The sequence below is a fragment of the Lissotriton helveticus genome, chromosome 7 (assembly GCF_964261635.1).
Source record: "Lissotriton helveticus chromosome 7, aLisHel1.1, whole genome shotgun sequence".
Taxonomy (NCBI): domain Eukaryota; kingdom Metazoa; phylum Chordata; class Amphibia; order Caudata; family Salamandridae; genus Lissotriton; species Lissotriton helveticus.
The window spans coordinates 1,254,160,229-1,254,173,263 of record NC_136068.1 but is presented as its reverse complement, the minus strand read 5'-3'; the positions used below and the strand labels follow the sequence as shown (position 1 = coordinate 1,254,173,263).

The following is a 13,035-nucleotide window of genomic DNA, read 5'->3' as shown; positions in this document are numbered from 1 at the left end:
AAGTTTTGAGAAACAAATAATTACTGCTATTGACATAGAAACAGAAAGTGTACTGTAACTTTATGTACAGAAACGTTATCCCCAAAATAATAGACTTGTTGATTTCCCACTGGGAAGGGTTTATCCCACCAGACATATGCACAAAAGATTTTAAGAACATGCACAGAAAAGATTTTGGGAATAGAAACACAAAAGTGTTTGTTGTGGTTAGGAAGCAAAGGTAATGTGGACCAGACCACTACCTATCTGCAAGTCTTGTCAGTGCGTACTCATTCTTTACAATGTAAACTTTATAAAAGTAGGAGTAATTCAGCTAAGAATAGCTGGTTTACAGTTTACATATCCACATTTACTCTGAACCATCAGAGCTAGTGTTAACAATATTGGGGCAAATTTATTTTTGATTCACAACAATAACCTTAATTTAAGAGATTAGTGGGGGAGTTTTACAATTTTTAAAAGTGGTCATATAACAGGCACATATGTTTATTATATCTTGTGTATGGAGATGATCACTAAGTGGACTGGTGTTATGATCCTAGTTTATGATGTGCTCATCCGCCGTGCTTATAATTACTGCTTGTACTAATGATATTGACAAATTAAATAGAAAACAACTTAGAAAAAAAAACTTCCTGCTAAGAGGTGCACATACAAAACGGAGCTGGTATTGCCTGGGAAGAGCGAGATTAGCTGGGGCCTACATTTCTGGCCGATGGAATTGGGTCCCCCCCCCCACCCCCTCCTCCTCGGTGAAAAGTCTAGGGGTCATTCTCAATGCCGATCTCTCGCTCCGAGGACAGGTGGGAGCAGTGATCTCCTCCAGTTTTCACCAGCTACGAAAAATCAAGAAAATCGCCTACTTGCTGACTCACTCAGCCTTAATACAGGTGGTGATAGCCCTGGTACTCTCACAGCTCGATTTTTCGAATTCAATCTATCTTGGCCTGCCAGCTGGTCTGCAAAAAAGACTTCAAATGGTCCAGAACCAGGCAGCAAGATTGATCCATAAACATCCTAAATGGCTGTCAGCCAGACCCGCACTGGTTAAACTCCACTGGCTCCCGATAGCTCAACGAGAAGCCTTTAAGACTGGATGCTTAGCCTTCAAGGCTTTGCATGGCAACAGCCCCAGATTCATCAGTAGTATGATCACAAAGTACACACTTTTGCGCAGTCTCCGTTCAGCTCACCTCTATCTGCTAACCAGTTTGTCTTTCAGACGGAAACGGCAAGGAGGATGTCGCTTTTCCCACCTAGCCCCCAGACTCTGGAATTCGTTCCCCCTGGCACTCAGAAGTTGTGACAACCTTCTGGGCTTCAGGAAGGCTGTGAAAACATGGACGTTTGAGCAAGCCTATACTCAGTAACCTTGCCTCAACATTCTTCATTTCCAGCGCCATGAAACCCACGGGTGTCCGTGCGCTCTACAAGTGGTTACTAACATTACATAACACTTGCACTTTCTTCAAACATTCACTGCAGGTTCTCCATTTATGCTGCTTGTTCTTCCTCTCTCTGTCCTTTGAAGGACACTAATAAATGGCATAGCTAGACATTTGGATGCCTGTGGCGGTCCCTGTGTTTGCTGCCCCGCAAAGGCCGCAGGTAAAAGCTGGGGGGAGGGAGGCTGCCAAACCCAAAACTCATGCCGTCCGAGATGGACCGAGCTCCCACCCCCCCCCCCCTTGCTATGTAACTGACACCAACTGCTATTAAAGTGTCTATAGCTCTTGCTCCGCTTATACAATTCTAAGCCTAATTGATTCTTTTCTTAAGCTGTAGTGTTGGACCTGGTCATTTTTTTCAGGGTTACTTTCAGATGTTTTGCTTTCTGTTACTGAACCCTTTTTTGTTGGCATTAGTACTCTGTGCACTTTTCTCCTGCTTACCATTAATAAAATGCTTGTGCTCCTGCCCTAAAAAAGGTACAATTGGCATACACCTGATTGGAACATTTCATTTACATGTAAGTCCCTAATAAATAAAATACAGGTACTCAGAATCAAATCAAAGGCTACTAGTGGGCAGCATCACTTATTGTCCCACTCACTAATGTAGCCTTTTTAAAACATGCAAAAACAACAGTTGATGGACAGAATGCAGAACAATGTCATACATTCACCCCAGTACAGAGATCTGGGCCTAAATCCATCTTTTTTGTGCACTCCACACCACCCCAGTTCAGACATGGCCATATGCAAATCAGCCTTGACCCTGTGCCTCATGGGAACAGTCCAGACCGAACTGCCAAGCCATGTCTTCCCTGGACCGGAATCAAGCATCCTAGGACCGGTTTCTGGCTATCAGCCTTAATCAGCCAGGATAGCTTGACTCCAGTGGTGTGGAGAGCACGGGACTCACGTCTGAGCATACCCGTCCCACTCGGGGTGACAAATGCAAAAACAACAGTTGATGGACAGAATGCAGAACAATATCATACATTTACCCCAGAAGGCCTATCTCTCCTATTGATTAACACTGGGTTACCCATTACACTTATTTATTGCTATTTAGGATTGAAAGCAAGTGGTACTCTGCCCAAATCAACTGTAATTTATAATCCTCCTTAATTGTGAAGTGAGATTTTAAGTTACAGTTCTGAAAATGCCACTTTTAGAAAGTTGGAATTTTCTTGTCCCAACCATTCTTGTCATCTGCCAGTGCGATGTGTCACAAGACTGTGAATGTCTCTGCTGCTGGGCTTTGTGTATTCCTTCCAGACAGTAATACCAGGGGGGCTTGTGTGGACATGATCCAGCCTGGCAGGATGACTGGGGAGGATCTCTACCTAGCCTCACTTACACTTCGAAGGGATGTGTCTACCTACACTCAAAGGAACCTGACACCAGGCCTATCCTGCCTTTTGCCCTCCCTAGACAGTGTGGAGGCTTGAGCAGGGAAAGGGGAAGAACTTTCAATAACTAGTATTGGGAGTAGGGCAGGGCGTCCCCCAACACTAAAGCTGGCACCGGGTCTAAATATTGAGCCTCCAGAGTTACTCATCAGAACCTGTAGACGTTACAGAAAAAAGAATGCACTGCTGCCAGAAGGATACTCTGCTGCTTGAAAGACTGCCTTGCTTCCTGTAAAGGAAGATTGGACCTGCTTGACTTCATCCCAGAGCGGCTCCAAGGTTCAGTTGACTGACCTCCTGTGTGTGCTACAGGGACACAACAAGCTTCAGTGGCCTTCCTTCAACTGTCACGCTGACCTGCTGAAACTAGACCTCTGCTGGAATGAGTCATTGATGCCCGAGAGGTGCACCCCAGGTCCTGGACCCTTGGCCGGCAGCAGTGAGTGCTTCACCTAAGAGAAAAGGTGAAAACTCTGACATTTGGGCTCCTCGCAATGCAGACAGGCCCGTTTTCACCAAGACTCTGCCTCCCACAACGACTGTCAATTTGAATGTCTGGTGAAACCTGCTCTTCGCACCAGCGAACGTCCACGGCGACCGCCAAAGCAAATCTACAGCAGCAACCGATCATGACGCCTGACCAGCTCTTCGCACTACAAAAACAACCATCTCGTTATTCTACAGTGATGACTGTCCACGATGCTCAGCCTCCTCCTCACGGCTTCCTACATCTTGATTGTTACTCTTCGTGTGGACTTAGACAATATCTTTTCAGTGTGACTAACCTGGTCACTGTATTTGACCCTCACTCCATTGCAGCCTGCTGAATTTGTGACTTTCCTCCAGTATAACACGACCAGATAACCGCAAGTGGCCTATTGTGCTTTTAGGTGCTCTTTTCACTAAAATAATTTACATTGAAATTTTTCCGGATAAACTGATTGGATTTTTTACTTTGTTATCTTTTCATTTTTAAAAGTTGCCTCTATTTTTCTAAACTAGTTTGAGATTTTTCTTGTGCTGTGTTTTTACTTTATTACTGTGTGTGTGTTGCATAAATATTTTACATTTTGTCTCTAAGTTGAACCACTGCTTTGTGCGAAGCTACAAGAGAGTTAAGCACAGGTTAATTTAGTGACTTTTTGTGGTTCACCCTGACAAGATTTGTGGTAGTTGCCTAGTGGGGCTTCCACCTCCCTCAACCAGTAACCCAATTTGTTACAGGCAGACTGGTGAAGTGATTCAATTATCTTAACATTTCCATGCAGCCTACTACTTTCACAAGAATGTTTTCAACACTCTAAATTCCTCCCTCAACGTAAATAGTTTTTAGTTTTTTCATTTCTGGCACTTGAAAAAGGTCGGTCTCCTTTCTGTTTATATCTTGTTTATTTACCCAAGACTCGCTATTGCTGCTCGACAAATGCATATTGTGTCACTTTTAATTAAGATCTCCTTGTGCTTCTTCTGTATGTACCACTCAACAGTTAGTAGAAGTTCTCCCAAGTCTACATATCACTTGCCACTAGTTACTGACAACCTCTCTACAAGCCAAAAGGTATCCATTTCCTGAATTTGAATAGCTATTTGCTTCCATCTCATTTCATTCCAGCACAGCTCAGAATTGGGTCGTCCTGTGGATATTTTTCACATCCCACTCTCTTCCTACAAGTATGTTAGTGTAGCGTGCTTCAAGAAGCGAGGAGCTAGCCCCCACACGTCAAACATGACCATTAATGTATGAAACTCCACTCTCTGAATGCTCCACTTCAAAATACATCTTCATTCTCATTCTTCAAGCTGATCCTGAGTAAAAAAGATCTATATTACATATGTGAAAATGTAAGCAATTTAGCTTAAACTTCCTACCCATCCCTATTCCACGTTCCACATAATCCCAATGGATTCAATCTTATTTGCAACTGCAACATGATAAATTAACACCTCTAAATGGTTATAGCTCACAAGTTTTTAGATGATTACCAACATAACAAGTGTGTGTGTGTGTGTTTTTGTGGTGTACATTTGAGGCTTACTGACATTTTTGTGTTGAGCTAACCCTAAGAGTGCATTTTGTACCTAAAGTGTCCAGTATGCCTTTGTATAGTTAGGAAAACGGTGTTATTTAGTGTGATCCTTTACTTCAATAAGTATATTTCCAAATGCATACATACTGTATCTGTGGGTGTCTAACTTTATGTGCCACTTACACCATGCATGACCAAGTTGAATGTGGAAGTAAGTGGGCAGAAGAATTTGTGGCACTTAAAATAGGTGTCATTTGCATTCCATTTCACTAACCACTTCTGTGATACTGCCCCATGAATACAATGGCGTACTGTCACACTGAAGTTCCAAATGTTCTGTGTGTTTTGATTATTTGAGATAATGAGATGGGCTTTAAGACGTGTATGCCAACTATTTTCCTGAGGCGTTCGGCAACATACCCAAGCTATAAACCAAATCCATCTCTTCTACAGTGACCTCACGGAACAGCCAGCCAGAAGTAAAGAACAGCTTGACGCCACCTCTCATTGTTCACACTGCTGCAACCCCCATGCCGATGCCAAAGAGCACCCTGTTTGGAGATGCAGGCCAGGACTGTGAGTCACGGAGAGGCAGTAGTGTGTCCACGGATCCACATGCCTACGAACTGAAGTCACCAGTAAGTTTGTTCTACAAGTCCTCCAAGTAGATATGCTTATTTTATAAATATTATTATGTTAAAAAAATTCAAACAAAATAAAGTACATTACCGGGAAGAAGTGGCTGCGGCACAAGCCTCATTACCTTATTCCACTGAGCACATGTATACTATGGTATTTTTCCTCTCTAGGTGGGGAGCACTCTCACTTGTCCTTGTATTTAAGCAATATTTAGCCTATGTAATCTTTCTAATCCTCTAACCACAACACGTTATACATTTCACATTGTTTGTTCCATATGTTCTCAAATTTTCTTGGAGATCCTGTGATCTTATAAGCAATCTTTTCCACAAGCATACATCCGTTCAAATTTTTCTCCCATCTTACAACTTTCAGTGCCACCCTTCTGCCCCGATAGTCTAACCATATTTCTTCTCTCTACTATCACTCTTGTTACATAAAACGTTCTTTCACACTAGGGTGGTGGAGATTCAATACAAACACCCAAATAAACAATCCAAGTAAAGCACTCCAATGAGCCACCCCATACATTTGCCAAGTATTGCATGAGCCCTCCCCTGAACCGTTCTGTAGGGGTGCTTTGAAAAAATATATAGAAAATGGATCCCTCCCTACAGTGATTAATTTGTAAAATAATAAGTGCCAGGGCCCTGACCAGGAGGCCACTGCAGCTTGCACCACCCAATTGCCTGTCATCACTGCCAAAGTCGATACCAAAACAACTACTAACCATCTCTCTCACCTGAAAGTGCGACAGTGCAGATTATTGCAGGTCCCCAAAGCTAAAGGAATGGCTGGTGACAAGGCAGATATTAGTACTTTGATAAGTATATTGTATTAATAAATAACTGTTGTTCTGCTCATTTCTAAATCAGATGAGCAGTGCCACCATGTGGCAGCCTGTCATAAGTGCGGTGTTGACAATTAAGTGCCGGTACTGAGCAACGGAAACCAATTAAGTGACAGTGCCGAGCACCGGAAACGACCGTCTCAAAGTAAGCACTGCCTCCATTCCTCATGTTCTTAGGCACACTAAATGTGTAGCTCTACTGAATGTCTGTATCTATGTTCTAGGGCAATATAGGCTATGAAACAATTTCAGTTGGATGAACCTCAACCATGTAGGGATCCAGTAGAAAATCTTGAATTTCACAGGTGTAAAGATTTGTTGCCCTGATAGAGATGTGATCTGTTTGGAGGACTCTTATTGTTGAAATTTCTAACAGAAATAACACAAAACCCAGTAGGGATTTGTCCATAGTTTGTTAGAAGGAATTTCTATCAATTGTATTAATTGGGGTTTCTTACTTGATGGTAGGCATTGCACAGTATTCTTTAGATAAAATATATTTCGGCACTGAAACACAGCCATAAAAGCATATTACAAAGATAAAATACATTGTTTAAAATACACATCTCATGATCACCTTGCACATTAAATTCAGAGGTTTAGCCAGCAAGAGTTTATTGGCTACCAATAGTTCGGCGAGCTTGATCACACACTGCATTTCCCCCACTGTATTTATGGGCTACTGCGTATGTAACTGATAGAGATTATGGTTATGGCAAAGCTTTGTGTAACAGAAAGGGGGCACGCCAAGGGTAAGTTCTAGTTCAAGGGTCCAATTTAATCCAATTACATGAAATCCTGAAACAGAAAGAGTTGGTCAAAGTATTTTCACAGGTAAAATTTTGGGTCACAATAAAGCTGGAAAAGCAAGGATAAGGGGTGGTCCCAAAATGCATTTTTCTGTTGGAAAATTGAACAGCAATACCACAAAAACTGCTGAAGGGGATTACACCAAATTTGGCAGAAAGCTAGATATTGGTCCAGAAAGGGTGCTTTTTATGATTTGGTGTAAATCCGTTCGGTAGTTTTTAACCCCTTCGACGCTGATGACGAGCTGGGCTCGTCATGAGGTAGCCTCCTCGCACGCTCATGACGAGCCCAGCTCGTCATGAAACATGGGAATGAGTAAATCTCAGCGTACGGGCGGAATTCCGCCCGCACGCATGCGGTTAAGAAATTAAGGCTCTAAATGTATAGGGGTGCAACCAGATCTTGAGATAAGCTCAATTGGATGCCACCACACCAAAAAAGATGTGGCAGCAGATTTTTAGGTCTTGGGGGCTCTTTCCCAGATGCCAAAAAACTTTTAAAAAACATATAGGGCAGCAGAGTAAGCATACTGAAGGCTGTGCACGGTGGGGGTTGGGCACTAATTTGCCATTTCGTGCAAAGTGATAAATATCTTACTTTACATGAAATAAAACATAGAAATTCACTGAAAAACCTGCGGTTAAAGTGATGTTATAGTTAGGAATTGTAATAATATCTAACTTTAAATTAAAAAAAAACAACTTGATTATTTACTGAAATAAACAAAGGTTGAAAGTACAGTATAGTATCAAAATGTTAGTTTAAACATAGCATTTTAAACAAAAACAACCACTGAAATTTACTAGTTTTAGGTATGTCAAGTATAACTTGTGCCCTAAGAATTATAACTTGCGCCCTCTCCTGATTACTTCCCATATTACATCATTCATGACATGTTATTTGACATAATTGATAACATCACTGCAACATCTAAAATGACATAATTGATGACAACTCTGTGGATGGCAGGGGACACAGGTTATAGTTACTTGAGATAACCATAACTGGCAAAATTCTGTGGTTTTGTTAATTTAGAACGGTATGTTTTAACTGACATTTCCACCTAGCTATAACACCCCTTTAACCTTTTTTTTGTTGTGGGAGGCAAAAAATAGTTACATACGTGTGTGATATATATATATATATATATATATATATATATATATATATATATATATATATATACTAGCTGTATCCGGCCACAAGTTGCAGTGGCTCAGTCTGGTTAAATGGAAGAGAAAGAAAAGAGTAAGCGCACATTTCTAATATGTTTAATTTCACAATTCTTGTGGGTATACAATATGTTTTTGTGACTATTGTCTCTATGCGTCCCTTGTAGTTGCTGCGCAGCAAGCAAATGGATAGGGTCTGTTTGGCCTTTCGATTAAAAACACACGTGTATTGTACACGCGCGTGTTCGAATCCAACATTGTGTGTCTATATACACGCGCTAATGTTGCAAAGTGAACCAACTCTCCCCCCTCCCTCCACCCACTTCCTGGTCTGCCATCCTGACACCAACTGTCCATCCTAATAAATGTAGACTATTGTCTCTATGCGTCCTTTCTTAATGTTGCAAAGTGAACCAACTCCTCCCCCCTCCCTCCACCCACTTCCCTGTCTTCCAAAAACACACGCATATTGTACACACGCGTATTCGAATCCAACGTTGTGTATCTATAAACACGCGCTAATGTTGCAAAGTGAACCAACTCCTCCCCCTTCCCTCCACCCACTTCCCGGTCTGCCATCCTGACAGCAACTGTCCATTCTAATATATGTAGACTATTGTCTCTATGCGTCCCTTGTAGTTGTTGCGCAGCAACCAAATCGATAGGGTTTGTTCGGCCTTTCGATTAAAAACACGCGCGTATTGGACACATGCGTATTCAAAACCAATGTTGTGTATATATAAACACGCGCTTAATCGAATCCAACGGTGTGTCAAAATTTCAAAGCAATCAGTGACGAACTTTCCGAGATTTAAGATTTTGAACAAACGAACATTGTCATTTTTATGTGTCTGTTCGGGCTTTCGATTAAAAACACTCGCGTATTCGACACGCGCGTATTGGAATCCAACGTTGTGTATATAAAAACACACGCGTATTCAAATCCAACGTTGTGTTAAAATTTGAAAGCAGTCAGTGAAGAACTTTCGGAGATTTGCGATTTTGAACAAAGAAACATTTACATTTTTATTTATATAGAATATATACATAGATACATAAATATTCTAATTTTGCTTACACTTGCCACCTAAGTGGCCTTGGGGTGCAAGGAAGACAACCACAACCAAGTACAGGGTGAGAAAGGGAAATTAAGGGACAACATTTCCAGTTTGTGGAAATGTAGATGATTCTCTGTGAAGGAGATTGAGGACATAAGGTCAGTGCACAGTTTATCGAAAAATTGATCCGATTTTGCGTCTTGCTGTCAGGCATTTCAGTGATAAAAAAGTTGTCAGATGTGACCCTGAGGATGCACCTGGAGATTTAGTGAGTGATCATGGAGGATAGGTAAGTAAGTAGTTTCCAGTGAGTGTAGCATATAAACGACTTAAGAGGAGAAACCCTTTGTTCACAATATAACAAATTAAAAGGTCCACAGATTGAGGAGATGGTTGTTGCTTTTCTCACACTCATAACTAAACAGCCACTTCTTTCACTCAGGAAGATTAAAGGAAAAGCTGTAGTGGACTGGATTAATGTAATGCACTGAACACATTTGCCAGCTGTGGTAAAACAGAATGGGAAGACACAGTACAAGAGCCTTAGGTGGAGATAATTGGAGTAGCCATTTGAATTGATCTAAGGGCAAAGGATGGAGATTCAACTACCAAATTTCACTGAAGAATGGAAGAAGCCACTTTCATAGCTGCTGGGACCAAAGGTATGAGTGCTTTCCAAAGACAGCACATTCTGTATTGACAATAAACCAATTGTTTTGAATGCAGGAGTACGTCTGGAAGATAGTGGCACCTGGCTGGGTTACAACATGGCCATCGCTGAACTCCAGGTGTAGCTCCCATCTCAGATCTCTTATCTCAGTATAGAACAGGTGTGCTAGCACAGGAGGGTCCATGCACCTCAGAAATGCCAGGGAATGATGACAGCTTTACCACAAAAACATAGGTACATCCTTATAGCATTCCAACTATAGCTGAGGTGCCTTGGGGTTAAAGTTTAGCTCCAAGCTGATGTAATAGCTGCTGCGGTAGCCAGAGGCCCACATTGTCACCTATGTGGGTTTGTGAGCCCTGTGGCCAGTGCTACAGGCAGACATGGGGGTTAGGAGTGGCACCACCTCCATAGATCACCTCAAAAGGAGCTGTGGCACCCGGCCAGTGGAAAACAGAGAGGTGCACCAATGCTGAAGTATGGGTTCGGTATAATCAGTGCCCCATGCACTTATAAATGAAGACTGGCAAGAGGTTTTTTTTCCTAGAGCAGTACATCTTTCCCTAGAGGCCACCTGTGGCTATTTGTTGAGAGAACTACATGGTCTCTCGCTTTATTTCACACTGAAGGAGAAAAGAACCCCAAAGAGAGATCTAAGGAAGAGGTAAGCAGAAGGTTAACCTGAACGTTGTTATGCCTTGGCAATCTGCTGCAGTAGAACAACTGAGCCCAACATGCTGACCTCAAGACCAGGTGATACCTCAGAGGAGGTGGGATCAGTCAGTTGCTGTATCTTTCATGAAGCTATGCAAAAGCTCTAAGGTTATGGTAGCAAGTGAGAGGGAATTAAAAGCTTTGAGATTGATAGGCATAGACTAGTTTGAAGTGTCCATCAACATCAGTGTTTACTAAACATGCAGATTTCAATAAGGGCATTGTGGATGCGAAATGGGACATATTCAATGTTCCTAAATTGAACCGTAGAATCAATCATTTCATTAGAAGTGAAGGTGGAATCATCTAAAAATAGGAAAGGAGTGGGAACTTGAGAACTCAGTGTATTTATTTATCTGTTTACGTATTTATGAGCTTAGCATTTCTACCAGAAATATTATAAGTAGTAACATGGGATTACAATAGGTGCTTGGCTTTGAAATTGTTCGACGATTAATGTAATTGGTGAGGAATGGGGAAACACATTCATGGTACATAACATACAATGATTCATTGTACTTATTTATATTACATTACCCGTATCTCTAATTCAATGCAATGGGAGAAGAAATGAAAGACAGCTGGAAGGGAAATAAAATCCCAGATCCAAAAGAATAATACGAAAGTCCCATATCAAAAGCTGCAAAGTCATGCTACATTTATCACAAAAGATTAAAAAAATGCAGCAACCAAATTAAAGGTGAAGTCCCCCATAATAAAATCGATACACCCGGGGCAGGCTTTAGTGCTGCTTGCGCCCTTTGCAGCAATCGCTTTTGTCCGCCCCCCGTGACCACTTTCTCCACGGATTTCTTCACTTGCACCCTCTAACAGTACCCCCAGCTCTCTGTAGCCCCTCTCTCATATACATTTCATTTGTTTTATAGCGCTACTCATACCATTGTATGTTGTCAAAGCACTTTATATTTTAATATCTTTAAAGCTTTGTAGTTCTTTCTTCTCTAGTCTATCCCTTGGCGCCGGGAAACCCATTGCGGGTAGCTGTGCGCCTTATAAGTTTAAATAAATAAAGAAATAAAATATTACACACACTTTATATTGAGACAATGAATCATATGTGTGTAAATCAGTCGATAGAAAAGGTATATAGGATAATAAGGATTACAAGTTGTAGAGATCACATGGCATCCATAGTAGTAGACAGTATGTTTTAAAATTGTTTGGTCTGGAGATACACACATACAGAAACTAAAAGTGCCACAGTAGTTGGGGTGAAACTTTACTAATAAGAATGTTTCTACCCAAACAAACCATTTTTAGCAAAATTAGGACAATGGAAGACTGGGGTAAAAAGCATAATGTTCTAACCTATATCATGCAGTTTGCATGCAGCTCTTTGATGACAGTTTACAGGTCACTGTGCTATATTGGCATTGTAACATATAAATTGCAAGTAACAATAGTATATCTGTGACAAAAGCAGTAACCCACTGAGCTAGCCACATAAAATACAGTTGTGTGCTCTGCATGGTTCATGTTCCTTGTAGCAGGCATGTTAACCTTCTGTTATACTTTATGATGAGTTAAAACTGCCCTAGACAAAACCCCATCTCTCTCCAGCAGGAACATTGATCACCAGAGTTATTTTGCCATTTTTATTGTTGCCTGAACACAAGGAACTCAGCAGCTGGTGCTTTTAAACTCATAAGTTATTGCTAAAAAAAGGGCCCTCCTCCTCATCAGGTGCAGCTACATAGGTCGCACCCTCCTAGAGCCCCAGTTGATAAAATAAATAACTTCTTTACCACCACCTTAGACAGACAATTTCCAGTGCCATCTGACAACAAGATGGAAGTACTGACAATTTACCCCTCGCAGGACACTTGTTCCAACACTCCATTGATAGATTGCTGATAGGAGCAATTTCACTTAGGGCTGTGCCAATTCCCGACCACCGAGAGCAGTTAAAGAGTTGTACCGTGGAAGTTGTTCCTCTAAAATTAGCTAGGAAGACCATTGAAAATGCTGAAGAACTGGCACTTCCTTAAGAAAAATTGGGGGGAACTAAACCTCATAAGAGCCAGGACTAGTGAGGAAACCATCCATCAGAGAAAGTACTGCAGTTGTGAGCACTTGTTTTTCGGCAATAGGGCGGACCAGGCACATTGCTAACTTTTCTCCTCCTGTCCCTTGACCTACCTTGACATTTATATTGTTTCTTTGAGCCAGTTCCATAAGTTCCTCAACATTAGAGTGATTTAGGAAATGCCAACTTCA

General features: G+C 41.5%; 1 protein-coding gene across 1 annotated transcript in view; it reads left to right on the top strand.

Moving 5' to 3' along the window:
- Window positions 1–13,035, top strand: part of CACNA1G (calcium voltage-gated channel subunit alpha1 G) — a 1,349,169-nt gene that overhangs the window by 943,133 nt on the left and 393,001 nt on the right. Inside the window, exon 16 of the mRNA XM_078654430.1 lies at window positions 5,338–5,522. Within this exon, the coding sequence (XP_078510556.1) occupies window positions 5,338–5,522 (185 nt within the window). The remainder of the gene's footprint in view (window positions 1–5,337; window positions 5,523–13,035) is intronic.